The sequence below is a fragment of the Haliotis rubra genome, unplaced genomic scaffold (assembly GCF_003918875.1).
Source record: "Haliotis rubra isolate DU_JTF1 unplaced genomic scaffold, ASM391887v1 Scf145, whole genome shotgun sequence".
Taxonomy (NCBI): Eukaryota; Metazoa; Mollusca; class Gastropoda; order Lepetellida; family Haliotidae; genus Haliotis; species Haliotis rubra.
In genome coordinates, this window is record NW_025765392.1 from 1,511,022 (window position 1) to 1,527,193 (window position 16,172).

A 16,172-nucleotide genomic window follows, 5' to 3' on the forward strand; every position below is an offset into this window, starting at 1 on the left:
CCACTTCACTCACGGGACACATTCCCTACAGGTCTATACAGTCGGCTCATTGATGGGACAACTCGTCTGAAAGGCAACTCGTCTCCATATCGAAAAATGTTACTGCAAACAGCCATAACTGACAGCCTATCATGTCGTATAACACAACAGGCTAGAGGAAACCTATCCTTACGGGTTCAGTCACGGGTCACTTGACACATTCGCCATTCACCACCTCAAGACACCCTGCTGTCTGAAACGGTATAGATATTAGGCACTTATTTACTGGATTTGTGAAATGATAATTACGTGGGACATTCAATATATTTTTGCAACTTCAGTGTAAGACCAAGTAAAAGAAAATGTTTTGCACTTTTATTTTTCAATATAATTTCCATTCACTTTAATACACATATCCCATTTATCCTTCAATCTTTTAATACCACTTTTATAGAAATCTGCAGACTGGCCCTCTAACCACGCCTCTGTGGCAGCCTTTATGTCCTCGTCATCTTGGAAGCCTCTTCCACGTATAGTAGGGCAGATTTCATTTGCCGGAACACGAAATAGTCACGTATCGTGACCTGTGCAAGTCTCGGCTTGTGAACTGGAGCGTTGTCAAACAAAAGTAGAACACCAAGTGGTAACATCCCACGGCGTTTCTGGCTAACAGACTTTCGCAAATCTTTCATTAAATTAGCATAACACTGTCCATTGATTGTAGTTTTTGTGGCATATAATCAATCAGTAATATACCTCTTGCATCCCCAAATATGGAGGCCATTACTAGGGGTGAGTATTGCACAGAATTTTCATACTGCGATATATTGCGATGCAAAAGCATGTATTGCGATATGTATTGCAATATATTGCGTGAAGTAAAAAACTACTTATAATCGAGGTTATGCTTGATTTATAGAGCAAATACACAGCAAAATCACTATGCTTGATTAAGCTTTAATAACAACTTTTATTTATGATTAAAAATGAAAATGTGAATAATATTTAGGACAAATGAAAAAAGGAAATATCCGAAGATTTCCGAGTGTTACGAAGTTTTCCGAATGCAAGTCAAAATACCGGTTTTCGATCAGCGTATCGTAATAAGTATCGTTTTCATGTCTGAACCGGTAAATACCGGTTAACCGGTTATATTGCGCAGCCCTAGACATTACCTTGCCAGCCGTTGGTTGAGTGCGAAACTTCTTCGTAGGCGACGAAGTGTGGTGCTTCTATTGCATGGATTCCGATTTACTTTCTGGGTCCCAGTGGTGGATCCATGTTTCATCACCTGTCACTAGACGAGAACGAAATCCGGCTTTATCAGAAGTATAGAGATCCTGGATCTCTCGACAACTTTCAGTTCTCTGATGGCGACCTTGTGCGAAGCCCATTTCTGGTGTCCCCGCCGTGATATTGCTGGAATATCGCTAAAAGCGGCTGGGAAATCACGCTCAGTGACTCACTCCGTATACCAGGACACAATCGCTTGTTTACATCAAAATTGTCCAAATGTGTGTTCAGGTGGTGCCTAATTGAAGCTCGTGGGTATAGGCAGCCGTGGTATAGTGGTATGGGTATAGTTAGCTAGTGCATGACTGCACTTGTCATGCCATAAAAAACCCTCAGCATAAGCGGATCCCGAGGGGGGATGCAGGGGTGCGCACCCCCCCCCCTCGTTTTGCCCTGAAAGGTTATTAAATAGAGCATACAAAACGATGTCCCGTGTAATACCATATTTATGAAACGAGTGAATGATTTGGTATCTAACGAGCGAAAGAATTCAACGATTGTGATTACTCTCAGCTTTCCGCGAGCTAAGCAAGGTCTAATACTATTGTGACAGAGGTATTAGCATCATAACTGTTAACCACTTTGGCGTCATACGTACGACATCACGCGATGTTTTTACACAATGTGTAATAACATTGTAAAATGATTAAACAGTGATATCTTCAACGGGTGAGTAATAAATGACCATTGAAACTCGGGTGAAAATGAAGTGTGCACCTATCTTTTTCTCAATAATGTGCACCGCCCCTTTCTAAAAAAGCTGTATCCGCCCCTGCCTAAGTTTGAAATCTAATTGACAAAACCCCCGTGAACCAACATAGTACCGAGAAAGCATGGCCCTGACAGGTAGTCAGTGTAGAAACTACTCGACCATGCTGCGTGAACAGCGTCAGTTTGCTGCTGCTCCGTGAGAAGGTATCTGATCTCTTACTGCCAATTGGCAGGGATATCATGTGACTTGTCCCAGAGCGTAGTTACTCACCCAATGACACAGAGATTCTCGAAACAAATCTCGGCCATCCCTTCCTTTTCTATGCAACACCGAATAGAGTTACATACACGGCCATTTCGTTTTCTTAGAAATTTTCGATAGAATTTCTATCTAAAATTGTATGTAGCATTTCAACGAAGGATAGGCGTCTTTAGATAAGAAACTGTTGATCGTTTAATATATTTAAACATTGGATCAAAATATACCTGTGTAGTGAGTTTAGAAGAATGTGTGACTATTCCTTTTGAGTTACTGTAACAAGTACAGAATGATGATAATAAAAGTTTTAAATTGCTTTGGAAAATATACTATCTTACAGCTTATTCAGCTTGACCTGAGCTACTCTACATATGCCTGACCCGGGAGGTCAATTGGCACAAACGGCAGGTCGAGTTAACTTCATTAAATAGGGGAGCAGAGAATGTTAAACGCATAGGGGCGTGTCTCGCTTAGAAACAGCGTTAGAAAGACATATAGGTGTATAGACCCAACCCTATTACTATATAAAAGGAAAGGGATGTAACGACGAAACCACTCTCTCCTCAATCAAAGTTAGATTTCACCACGTAAAATAGTTTTAAGGCCCCGCCGAGGCCTACGAATCGAAAGCTACTGTCGAGGAAATGATATGTAGATGTTGCAATCAGTTTTTAGACCCGTGGAATATAGCCGCCGATCGAATCTAGCCCTACATGGGTGCTATCAACGTTGCTGGAATTAATAAACGAATTTAAAAGGTGAGTTTTCGCTGTCTTGGCTGATCCATGATTTTGGCTTGGAATTGTGGAGGTAGCTGTTTTCGGTGAGTTGTGGCGTATTACTTTTGAAATAATGATCCGATTGTGACCATTTATAGCTCATTTTGTAAGGGCCTTAAAACTATTTTACGTGGTGAAATCCAACTTTGATTGAGGAGAGGGTGGTTTCGTCGTTACATCCCTTTCCTTTTATATAGTAATAGGGTTGGGTCTATACACCTATATGTCTTTCTAACGCTGTTTCTAAGCGAGACACGCCCCTGTGGTTAAACGGCGACATTGTCTCGGTTGTTCGGACATGTTGACAATCAACTGACAGAGGTACACCCCTTCACAATAATAGACCCAACCATTTGTGACACGGTCACGCAATGCATTAGTATCCACTTGATCAGTCAAGCTGAACAAGCTGTAATATGTAACTAATTCATAATATCTTAGACATAATCTATTTATATCCAAAACTTGGTCATAGGTTAAAAGTAGTTACCATGCATAGAGCCCATATTAAAATGAGGTGAGGTGAATTGTTTTGTCCAGGAGTTTCGAGCCCAGGGTCCTGTTTCACTAAGCTATCGTAGCGCTACGACCGTCGTAAGTCTATGTTACTACGAGAGAAGTTACGAGATCTTAGGCTTACGAGAACTTTGTGAAACGGTCCCAAGGTCACAAATGAGTTGAAGCTAAGCAACGTCTGTTGACCTTGGACGAGACCGTGTTTGGCAGCTTTTCTCCTGAGTGTTTCTGGGACTTCAGTCCTTCCCCACAACGAAACGCACGTCTCACCCTAAGCAAGTGAGTTTATCCAGGAATTGCCTCTGTTCACCCAGAGGTGAATGAGTATAAGGCATACGACTGTTAACCTTCTAGCGCCTCACAGACACCTTGGGTTAACCGGGGTAAGAATCTGCTAGAGGCTGGAGGCATGCATAAGGCATAGGCATAAGTGCATAAGAATTGATAAGCGTAATTTTTGTTTCATTTACAGTCTTTCTCCCACTGTGACGTGTTTGCTTAGATGTCGATAATGGTCGTTTGTTTTACAGAAAGATCTTTAGATGTTGAAGGTTTTAAATCAGTATTGATTCTGCATTCATTCCATCTGAATTTATGCATATGGTGGTTGTATAAATTTTGAGTGATGGTTTGATGATTTTACATATTTTTATATAGGAACCATAGGGTGGTTTTGGTAGGTCACAATATATGATAACATTGAGTTAATCCTCAACCAACATATTTCTTTTGTGTGCCGACGTGAGGTATCTAAGGGTAACACTTCATCTCTGTTGTATAACAGAATGAACGGAGGAATAGTGTGATGCCGCTGAAGTCTAAAGACGAATCCCAAGTTGTCTGATTGTGATTCAGTTTCTTGGCTAGAGTGCCATGTATTGTTCTATGGACCATTTCTGTGTGACTGTTGGCTTGGAGTGATAATAGGTAGGTTTGACATGGTGACCTTCAATTTCTGCCAATAGGATTTCATTCTCACTCCCATTATCACTGGCAATCTCTAGTGATGAAACGTTATGGGGCAATTTCTCATCCAACAACAATTGGGCTTTGGAAGCTGAATATCTGAGTGTTTTCTGACAGAGACTGGTGCTAAGGGCCTGATAAATCTATGATATTCTTTATGAATGGATAAGGATTAATATCAGTTTCCTGAAGAGATTGATTTCTCCTCCACGGGGTACGGGCTTGACAAGTGACACATTCGGTGACAAAACCATAACGTTCTTCATAAACATATGTCCTACAGTACTTGGTCTTGAGTACATCAAATATTTTGTCAATACCCCCCATTCGTCCATCTTTCAACTTATTTGTGACATACAATCAGACAAAAGGTTCATAATCAACAATCGTCATATCAGTTATAAACCCAGTTTTACGATTGTAACCAGTGATACCTGGGGCATAGATTTGGATTTGTTTACTCTACATGGGCGATTTCAAATATATCGTAAGGGTTTGTGGTCTGTGCTGAATACAGACTAGTCATTATACTGATAATGACCCAGTTTCTGTAAGGCATAATGATATCAAGAGCTTCCTCCTCAATTGTTGACCAGGGTTTGATTGCCACTTAGCTTATGTAGGGGGAAATATGTCAATCTCTCATTTCTTGTCCCAGGAATACCCCTTCCATCTCAGTTTCACATTCCCGTGTAAGAAAATCACTTGAACAACTGCCCACGCATCAGTGTGAATGACACAGAGATGACATAGAGAAATCGAGAGTTACAATGAGATATACCATTTTCAGTAATCTTATAGGCTTTTTCACGGTACAGAAAGTGCACTTAATCCACTTGTAAATGATATTGCATCAAATGGGACAAAGGGGAGACAATGCGACAACGCATATATATACATAGGTATATATACAACGGAAGTCTTTGTGAGATGTCCCCGATGTTAGTGTTTAACTAGGTCATCACCTGTATGTCGTAAAATGCCAACAACTTTGATGGAGTGGTCAGGTTTACTAACATCGTTCGGTGCTGTTCGGGATATCAATCACAGTCTTGCCCAAACTCGATGTTTCAGTATAATGATCGTTGTCTTCACCTTCATCTACTGAATCAGTGAAACACTTTATCAGACAAATCACATTTCATTATTTTGCAGGAGGACGTCAGAATGCTGTCATCAACGTCACTGCTTGTCGTCGCTAATGTCGTCGTCCTTGCCATTGTCGTTCGTCTGTATGTCGTTCCTACTGACAACAACACAGTCATTTCACCAGCACTAAACACAACGTACGACTACATTATAGGTAACGAAGAATACATAGATCATTGATATGACATCAAACGTCTCGTAAGCGACTCACGAGATGATTAAATATGTTTTGTATCTTCGGGCGATGGAATAAGTACGAACAAGGACGATTACATTTAAGTTTAGAACACAACATACGTATATATAGCCTAGGGCTCCACTGCTCTTTTAGGCCAAGCACCATCAATAATATACCGTGTTGATTCCCAAATGATACAAAAAAGATAACCGGTAATCAGTCAAGAAATAAGGTATGAAACCAACAAGAAACAAAATATGATGTAATTAACAATAATTGCATTCTAAACTTTACTAAGTTCAAATATCAGTACAAAAGTACGATACTTTAATGGTATGATAAATATATACACACTCACACAGCGTTGATTGCCTTTCCCTGCTTCGATATAAGCTAAGCAGAACGTTTGGAGGCATTTGGTCAGTCTTCGTATCTGTCTTTTCAACGATTGTTTCACAATTGTAGAGTTATTACTCAAAATGCGTTTTTCAAGCATGCTAAATGTTTGAACATGCAATAGAAACGTCTACGATTACTGAACTCTGGACACCTACACCATCACCATTATCCATATTATCCCAGAAAAGGTGGAATGGGCAGAAATGACATTGCCGGTATAATTACGACCTCATGACGTTGAAGGTTATCATTGTCATCGAACCAAACCGAAAATATTGCTATGTCTTTCCAGTTGGAGCAGGATCCGCAGGTTCTGTCTTGGCATCTCGTCTGTCCGAAAATGTTCACGTGACCGTCCTACTTATCGAAGCCGGAGGAGATGACCGACAACAGCCTATAGTGGATATCCCGTTTCTTGCACCACTGGGAATGTGGAATGACCAATTCGATTGGCACTATTTGACTGAGCCGCTTAAAAGCGGGGGTAATGCCTACCAAGATAGGGTAATATCCTACGAAATTTTGTGTGTAATACAACGTTATAAAATAACAAAATTTTCCCCCAGAGAACAACCAAGCTTGATTACCACTGGACGTGTTGTAGACTGCAGCAGATGAAACTGGCGTTTGTGTAATGTGGTAAAAGCTCAAATATTACGTGTGTACATTACATATTAATCTTCTAGGTTACGGGTATGCTTCTTACGGTCATGGTACATTACACATTAATCTTCTAGGTTACGGGTATGCTTCTTACGGTCATGGTACATTACATATTAATCTTCTAGGTAACGGGTATGCTTCTTACGGTCATAGTACATTACACATTAATCTTCTAGGTTACGGGTATGCTTCTTACGGTCATGGTACATTACACATTAATCTTCTAGGTTACGGGTATGCTTCTTACGGTCATGGTACATTACACATTAATCTTCTAGGTTACGGGTATGCTTATGTTAAGAGACATGAGTAACCATGTATTGACAGAAACAGATGTTAATGACTCTGTTTTATAAATGATGAATCCTCACACTATGTGTACAGCAAAGCACAGGAAAAGGACAAACTGGTCTTAAATGCTTATATGATCAACAGAAGGTCACACCTTAAAAGTCAGTTTTGTTCCACAATGATGTGGACCTAGAACCTCAGCATACAACTGGACCAAATATCAATACAGAATTTGTTATTTCTCACAAATGTTACAATTTTGAAGGAAACGAACGAATGTGTCTTTTAAGCAGCTGTTCAAATCTTAAATAATACAGCTGGAAAATGCGCGTATAACCCTAGCATGCAATTATGCTGAACAGCAGTGCAAAAATTCATACTTGTCTGAACTGTAATGTGTTGAATAATGCGATAGAATTGGTCCTCTACACAATGTTTAAAATCCTTAAGAAGAATTAGAAGAGCTTTCGGCTTCAGTAGAAGTTGAAGTATCACGCCCACAGTTTTTGTTGAGTTAATAAACGGATGTCTAGGCAGGTGTTCATCCATTTTGAAAATCTTGTTTCTTTGCACAGAAATCATACTGGCCTCGCGGAAGACTTCTTGGTGGTAGCAGTCAACTCAATGGCAACGTCTATGTTAGAGGTCATCGCCATGACTACGACAGCTGGGCAGCCAGTGGATGTGATGGATGGACGTACAAAGATGTCCTTCCCTATTTCAAAAAGTCCGAAAATAATCGGTTGGAGGACCTCTCTCCAGGTGCATCTTACACATCGCAAGATCATGTTATAATGGGAAATACAACTTAAAGGGAACATTGACCATTTCACGATCGGTCCAGTTCCCAAAAGCATCCCAATTTGCTATGCAGAGATGCGTGCCCAAGGCAAGCGAGGATCCTGGGGCTGTTAGTTAGAATCCAAGACTCGCCCTGATTATTGCTCTACTTATGTCAGCATCATCCCCTATCCTTGTCGACAGGGAAACTGAAACTGTCGAGCATCAGCATCCTCACCATTTGTAGATGGAGTGGAACTGACTTCTATACGTCAGTTTGAAATAGTGTGTATGGTTAATATTTCAGTGATATGAAGCGATAGACAAAACAAATGGGAAACGGCGAGTGGACGCTCTAGCCACGAGGCAACCCAATTCTTTGTAACATATTGAGCCATGTGTTTGTTTGAGGTCAAGTCTACAAGTAAATTTTGCTAAACAATAATATTTCTTGCAGAGTACCATGGGGTCGGTGGGCCTTTAACCATCAGTAAGGCAGAGGTACAACCGGTATCAGAGCGAATATTCAAGGCTGGACTTGAGTTGGGCTATAAAGAGACGGATGTGAATGGAGCGACACAGGAAGGTAACATGCAAAACTGGACACTGTTATTGATGAGATAAGCTGTACAATTCCGAACTATAGAAACAAATGAGAGTGTCAGCCCAAGAATATGCGTTATATGGATGTGTCGGCCACTCAGTTGTATATATGATTTTTACAACGTGTTTTTTATCGCAAATATTGTATATCCGAATAAAATATATATTCTTCATGTGTATATTTACGATACAGAAAGAATAATGAGGTATATATTATTGTCCAGTCGAAAACTAAGGTATATATTATTGTCAGTCGAAAACTAATCACAAATTGTTTTAGTTGCTGTTCAGAATTGCTTAAGAAGGGCCTTTTAAAAAGACATTATGACCTTTTTCACATTCACATGCTGCTACATTTGTGAAGCCATATAGACCCGATGATCATAATCTATTCACGGAATTTCACACATTAGTACGTTTACATTGAGACGGGTATGTACAAGAAAGTTTAAACGTTTATTTCAGTAATTCCTGGACTGGCATTAAGGTAAACTATCGCATTAATAAATTTACCGGTCCATAGATTATAGTATTAATGTGTTTATGTCAGGATTTAGTTACACACCGACCACAATGAAGAATGGAGAACGTATGAGCACATCCAAGGCTTTCCTGTGGCCAGTGATAAACAGACCGAACCTGCACGTTCTGGCTCACAGTCATGTCACAAAGGTAGTGTGTTAGGAACAATATATCAAATATATAGCATGAATTGCTCACATTCTATTTCACAGTGTACGAATAAAGACACAGTGATATAAAACGTACCGAAGTGACTAGGTAACAGGTAACGTATAAACTGTCATTACCATCTGTAGTAATTAAATAATACCCTATGTTCTTACAGATAATGATTGAAAACAAGAAGGCAGTCGGCGTGGAGTATGTTAAAGATAACCGCCTGTACAAAGTGCTGGCATCAAGGGAGGTAATCCTGTCAGCTGGTGCAATTGGGTCGCCACAGTTGCTGATGCTGTCTGGGATAGGACCGAAGAAACACTTGGAGGATAAAGGGGTATATTTACGTATTTAAAGTCTGATTTCTTGCCACATGATCAATGTTCATAATACTGTTGTTACAATGTACGTTGTTTCAGGCTGTACTCAGGAACAGTTGACCAAAACTGGACCTGGGAGCGATCTCCAGGATAATCTCCCCAACACTCTTCCGTTTTAAACGTTTTGTGCCGTTGGATGTATGTAATAGTTAATTAAAAAAGTTAAAAAATTACAATGACTGGAATACCTGCTCTGATGTCAATTTAAGATTGAGTGTCCTGTCCAGACATACCCGCTTCTTTGCATATTTATACTTCAGATCAAAGTTAAAGCGAACCTACCCGTGGGAGACAACCTCCAGGACCACGTGATGACATTGTGCAGGTCCTCGATCAAACAACCCCTCTCCATCACACCACAGAAGGTCTCGTCAATCAAGTCGACTCTGCAATGGAAGGTTTTTGGAACAGGTGGGTGAGGAAACAGTATGCGAAACAGTTTCCAGAATTTGCTAGCCCACAAAATAATTCACTTGCCCGAAATTTGAATGTAGACACGGGTTTCATCATTAATCTGCTGATATGATGAACATTTTTATCAGGCCATAATGTTGCATCGTTTAAAAGTGTATTATAACTTAACAAGTGGGAGAGCCTGATATATTTACTAAAATGACCCCATGAACATTCACCAGCCAGTTGGGCCAGTAACTGTGGAGATTTACTGGCCCGACTGGATGTTTACTATCCACGGGCTAGTGGGCCAGTGGCTATTTCGCACACTGTAAGGAAAAGCTGGTTTTCATTTGATCGGAAATACGTCTAAAACTGTTACCATATTGGGTATCTGGCAAGTAAGGTTTACTGCAGACGCATTGCAGAACATACAGTAAGGTATATATGTTGTTAGAAAGATGTGTCCATAAAGTCTGGCATCAGTAGCCTTGTTGGGCTTCCGGAATATACAGTTTATCCAGAAATTCTTTGTTTTTCTTATACCAAAAAAGAATTTTAAAATAGATGTTACGTTGTGTAGTAAAGTACTCAATATGGGAGGCAACTCTTGTAGACTTAAGAATGAACCTTACTACATCAAGAGTTATCTTCCCTGGTGTAGCAGACGGCTTCCTTTGGCAAATTTGACAGCAGGAGATGTAAGAAAGCTGGTTTTAGATGATTTTGAAAGGGGTATGACTAATGCAAAAGAGTTAGCTAGTAGACTTGACATTCTTCTGTCTACAGTATACAGAACCTTGAAGAATATTCAGTCATGGGTTGGGATTGAGCACTAGACAGGAGCAGGGAGGCCAAGGAAGTTCAGTACTACGGATCGCCGGCCACTTGGTCAGGTTGTGAGTAAGGGAAAATTGAAAAGCGTTGAGAATATCAGAAATGAGATGATTAATAGAGGAAGTCCTCAGGTATGTACTGATACCTTAGATAAGAATTACAACGAATACACTGGGTGAAAAAAGCGCGGAAATCCCTCACCATTGATGAAAGATGGACAAAAAGAAAGACGTTTGAACTGGTGTAGGAATTACGAAATTCAAGACTGGGATAATGTTTTCTTTCCTGATGAAAGTTCTGTATGGCGTTTTCCGAACTGTGTGAAAATTTAGACAAAAGATACAGTGAGACCTATCTACCAACGCCCAAAACATTGCTCGAAAATTCACATGTGGGATGGGATATCATCACGTGGAGTGACGGTATTGTGTAATTTCACTGGACATTTGATGAAGGAACGATATGTTGACATCTTAAATGTTCACCTCCTGCTAACTGCCCAAACACAGCTGAAGATATTTGGATTTTCCAGCATGATAACCACCCAAAACACACTGCAGGCTACACAGAACAGTGGTCGTCGGACGAAAATGTTCAAGTTTTAGACTGGCCCAACTACAGCCCAGATCTTAACCCTATTGAGAATGTGTGGGGTCTAATGAAGGACAGAATAAACCCAAAAGGACTTAGAAATATTGAGGATATGAAGAAAGAAATGGTCGAATATTGGGATACACTGTCACACGATTTCGGACAAACGTCGCTCGGTAGTGTACCTAGGTGCATTCAGTCGTGTATTGTAGGGGAAGGAGGTCTCACAAAGTACTGAAAAGACACTTAGACTGTAAAAGAATAATATCTCAACATATTCATTTAAGTAAAACTCCTAAAGTTTATATACATGTATTAGATATTTGCCAAAACAACTTTCTTAATAATTTCTGGGAATACTATAACTAGTCTCCTGCAACGTGTGTACCAGGCTACCAAATGGATCGGATAGTCATCATAGGTGACATGCATTGTTTGAGTGTCGTCCAACTCCGACAGGGTGGATCGCTGCTCATGATATCAGTTTTGTTCAATCTGGATTATTTCCATACCTTAACCATACCGCTGCAATATTGGTGAGCAAGGCGTTCAACCACAATGACAACAATCAGTGGGCATACCAATGCGGACAATCACACAAGCTAGTGGTATACAGTTATATTACGGTGGTATGTACATAATTGTCAAGATCGAATCATACAAACCAGTGATTGAATAAACAGCAGTTCCAACCGCTCATGTACTATGACACTTTGTAACCATCTGGTATTAAGGTCGTATATCGTGACCGTGTCCCAGGTCTAGCGGTAAGTGCATCTTCTCCTTGGTTCGATCCCCGTTTGCGTCATACCAAAATATGTTAAAAGATAGTAGTTGTTATGCTTTCTTGCGTTCTTAAAAAAGGTGAAAAAAGGAAGGCTTGGCCAACTTAGAGTAAGTATACTGCGTCGGGGTGAGCTATACAAACTATGGCAAGGACCATCACTATAAATTCCGTTATCATTCAAGCAGCCATACATTCACATTCATACCTGCCTTTGTATTGGTGCAAAAATACTTACCACCCTCACACACTAACAATCGGATTCCAGCTCGTCTTCAATTCACACTTCAATTAACCAGATTAGCAAGAGCATGAAGACTCATGATCACTTAAACAGAGCTGTGGATGATGTCAACTTGGTCCTACTCCTAGATCAAAGACGACCAACCTCGACCCATTTGTGTTACTGCAGGTCCCAAAAGTCTATCCTAAGGGTACTGACGCTGCTCCTAATGCCATCCATTATTGACTGCCTGTGTGTGGTTTAATGCTGCACTCAACAATATTCCAGCTATATAGTGGCGGTCTGCAAATAATCGAGTCTGGACCAGACAATCCAGTGATCAACAGCGTGAGAAACGACCATCACATTTCAATTCTGCCAGGTAATCTGCTTTGGGATCGACATGGTCACATTTGTGTTTGTCATAGTAATTCAATGCTTTGTCTGTTTCAGGTGTCCTTGCCTCAAATATTGGTTTAGAAGTGCTCGCCTTCATAAAGACTAAGCCTGACGAAGTCAGCCCCGATCTCCAACTTCACTTCTATTCCTTTCTGGTAGATCTGGAAGCAGGAAACTTTTTTAACATTGACGAAAAGGTAAGGTTGATTGTTTTGGGTGAGAGTGGGGCACCAGCCTGGAAGCCCTTCCTTATGTTCTGATTATATTGCAGCTGATAGATCGCATGAACTGGACGGGAGACGAAGGCTTTACAGCTCTTCCAAGCTTGCTCCACCCTAAGAGTAGAGGGACAATCCGCCTCAGAAGCACAAACCCATTTGAACATCCTGCCATCGACCCCAACTATTTATCCCATCCTGATGACGTCCAAACGCTCATGAGAGGTCAGTGTGTGGGAACGATCTTTTCATATTCTGGAAGTTGGAATATGGATTAACTTGCTTGCCTGATAACGGTGCAAGTTTAACACCATAACGCCACTCCTTATTGTTAAGTTGTTCCTCCACATATCTTACCCTTACATAGTAGTTCATCTACTAAATGCCTGTCAAAGAAGTAAATCCCTGTCATGCTACACTGAAACGTCACTGCACATTGTAATAAATTAAAAAAGGCACTACACGTTTTTCGTAAGTTCAGTGGTTGTGTCGACATTTATAAATAAGTTATAATTAAAGCTATATTTTTTAACCTTAGTGCTTGTCTTGTGGGAATGAAAAGTGTGAATATTTTTCCACAAGGTCCACATTCATATTTGGGATAGTTTGGGGATATTTTACATTTCGAAGCACAGGAAATGTAAGGTATATATGAGTACATACCTTTGAAAAGAAGGGTTTGATGTGATTCAAGCGGTCGACTGTTTACTCTTTACAATGACCTGCAGATACTTACATGGAGAAATAAACTCTGTCTGAAGATCGAGCTCAGTCGCCTCGGGCTACATGGTATTCTGCATTTTGAGTTAAAGATGTATGTCAATATGCTCTAATTTTACAAAATATAAACCTGTGATTGTAATGAACGATATACATGTTAGCATTTGGCCAACATGATCTGACATTTTGATGAAGAAACGGCCCACCTTCAAATTTGCAGGCATACGGATTTCGCAGAAATTGTTGCAGACAAAAAGTTTGAAGGATATTGGTGCTGAACAAGAAATGAAGCATATTCCATCATGTGTGGATGTGGAATATGACACAGATGCATACTGGGAATGTCACATACGGTCCATGCCACTGACGATTTACCATCCTGTTGGAACCTGCAAGATGGGAAGTGTAGACGATTCTTCGACAGTTGTGGATTCCAAGCTGAGGTAAAGAATAATCTGACTTCCCTATTCTGTGAGTCAGTGACTGTAGATGAGCAATAATTAATTGATTCTCTCACTTATTTACAGGGTGAAAGGTATTTCTGGACTGCGAGTCGTGGACGCCTCCGTAATGCCGACCATAGTGTCTGGGAACACAAACGCACCGACCATCATGATTGCAGAGAAGGCGGCGGACATGATACTTGAGACAAAAAACGAATTGCGTGATCACTAAAACAAGAGTGGTGGCACTATCTAGTGCCCTTGTATTACTAACCAAGACCCTTAAGTGATCAATGTCCTTACTAATCTTTGCTCCTTCAGACCATTACTATTAGAGATGAGATCAGGGACCCTAACGTAGGGTGGACGTCAGATCAGTTCCCCGACTTACTCAGTATTCCTGGTAATCAGTACACCAAGGCGGTAGCATGCTGTAGACCTAGAACTCTTAGTCTCAGAGAAGAATAGATCTTATTGTTTTGGTACTTAATGAGGTAAGTACCTCAAGAAATAGTTCCAGAGATCAGTACCCTTTGAACTAGTACCGCTAGACTGTAGCATTCAGCCATGAAATTCTTTAGTCCAACAGTAGTGCTGGGAGTTTAGTTGATGCTTTCTTGTTCGCAGGTATGTGAATTTTACAATTCCAAAATACCAAGTGAAGTGTCAGCCCGAGTTTGTGTATGTTGATGATGTATATGTGACAATTTCATGTTCATGTAAAGAACGTAACACAGAAGAGCAGTTAATTATATTCTGTATGCATTAGTTTGAAACATTATATGTAATAAATGTGTTATTATTGTCTGAAATAATGACCCATGAAGTACATCTTTGTTATCATTATGAGTCAGTATGAGTATAGATGCATGAGGAAACACAATTGTATATGGTGTTTCTATTTTTTCACAACCAGTATGAAATGGATTCAAAACCACCATCTATCCAAATCCCGTTACATACAATGTAACACGTTGTATTTGGAATCCCGGATGGGACTCAACAAAAGTACTAGAATCTGTACTCCACTGAGAAAGTGTTATCATACATTACTAGTTCTTTCAACGATATAATTTATGGTCTGACCCGTCAAAGAACAGACTCCAGCATATGAAGAGGTATCAGTGCGTGTCATGGTACACTGTGAAATAAACAGATCTCTCCCAGATCTCATCATTTTGAATAGACCAGCTGGAGGCTGCAACAATGGAGCTTCCAGTGAGAGTGGGGTTTAGAAATGAAGCTGACTGGGTGTGACGCCAGAGGAGAATCATCCTCCACTCTCACAGCGAGAAACACCTTGTTTGTTTACATCGGGGCCATCCATCTGTATGTTTTTAATGATTTGGCTGTATTGTTCTGTCAAATCGATCTTTGATGACACATTGATACGTGTTCATGCGTTTGCAGAATGAGGATGTGATGTGACTATGATATGAATTTATGACCGCATCTAATTGTGTACACTTCACACACGGGAGAGCATTATCACCAAGCGAATCCTGAGTGTTATATTTTCATGTAATACTGATCGGTTGGTCCTTTCACGTGTAAAGCCTATATAACTTGTGCTTTTGTTTTCTAATTTCTTACACTGTTCAAATGTAGTAATTAAGTAAAGTAACTTTGTTTTGGTTTGGTGATAATTCGAATAATCATCTTAGTTTACCTTGTCCGCTAATGGAACTAACTCAGCTATCAGGTTACGTCTCGAAATTTGTGTAAATGAAGTTTCATATTGTGTTTAATTTACCTTAGGTAACATTTATCTATTTCAGCATATTTTCATGTGACATACATGTCATGACTTTGGAGTTTTGTGATAAACACTTGCGTGGGTCTGTGCCTTTAAAACATGTGTGTTTACTTTGGATATTGTTGTCGTGTTGCTTTAGTGGTTAATTGTGATACTTTGGTCTTGAGTTTGGTCAATCTTGCTG

General features: G+C 40.1%; 1 protein-coding gene across 2 annotated transcripts; it reads left to right on the plus strand.

Moving 5' to 3' along the window:
* Nucleotides 1-2,963: 2,963 nt before the first annotated feature.
* LOC124269500 (alcohol dehydrogenase [acceptor]-like) lies at nucleotides 2,964-14,484 on the plus strand. Of its 2 annotated transcripts, XM_046704525.1 has the most exons (13): nucleotides 3,727-3,816; nucleotides 4,322-4,464; nucleotides 5,659-5,806; nucleotides 6,522-6,733; nucleotides 7,759-7,945; nucleotides 8,421-8,549; nucleotides 9,117-9,238; nucleotides 9,414-9,581; nucleotides 9,885-10,035; nucleotides 12,906-13,048; nucleotides 13,123-13,294; nucleotides 14,010-14,232; nucleotides 14,317-14,484. In XM_046704525.1, exons 3-13 carry the CDS (start codon nucleotides 5,671-5,673, stop codon nucleotides 14,462-14,464), a joined length of 1,791 nt encoding a protein of 596 aa, XP_046560481.1. In that variant the 5' UTR covers nucleotides 3,727-3,816; nucleotides 4,322-4,464; nucleotides 5,659-5,670; the 3' UTR covers nucleotides 14,465-14,484. The 2 variants fall into 2 exon arrangements, with proteins under 2 accessions (XP_046560482.1, XP_046560481.1); XM_046704526.1 differs by lacking the exons at nucleotides 3,727-3,816; nucleotides 4,322-4,464 and adding an exon at nucleotides 2,964-3,000.
* Nucleotides 14,485-16,172: the final 1,688 nt, after the last annotated feature.

Coding starts and splice junctions, on each gene's coding strand:
- LOC124269500 (XM_046704526.1), top strand. CDS start 5,671: ATGCTGTCATCAACGTCACTGCTTGTCGTCGCTAATGTCGTCGTCCTT. Junction 7,946..8,420: donor GTTGGAGGACCTCTCTCCAG/GTGCATCTTACA, acceptor TATTTCTTGCAG/AGTACCATGGGGTCGGTGGG. Junction 10,036..12,905: donor ATGGAAGGTTTTTGGAACAG/GTGGGTGAGGAA, acceptor TGTCTGTTTCAG/GTGTCCTTGCCTCAAATATT.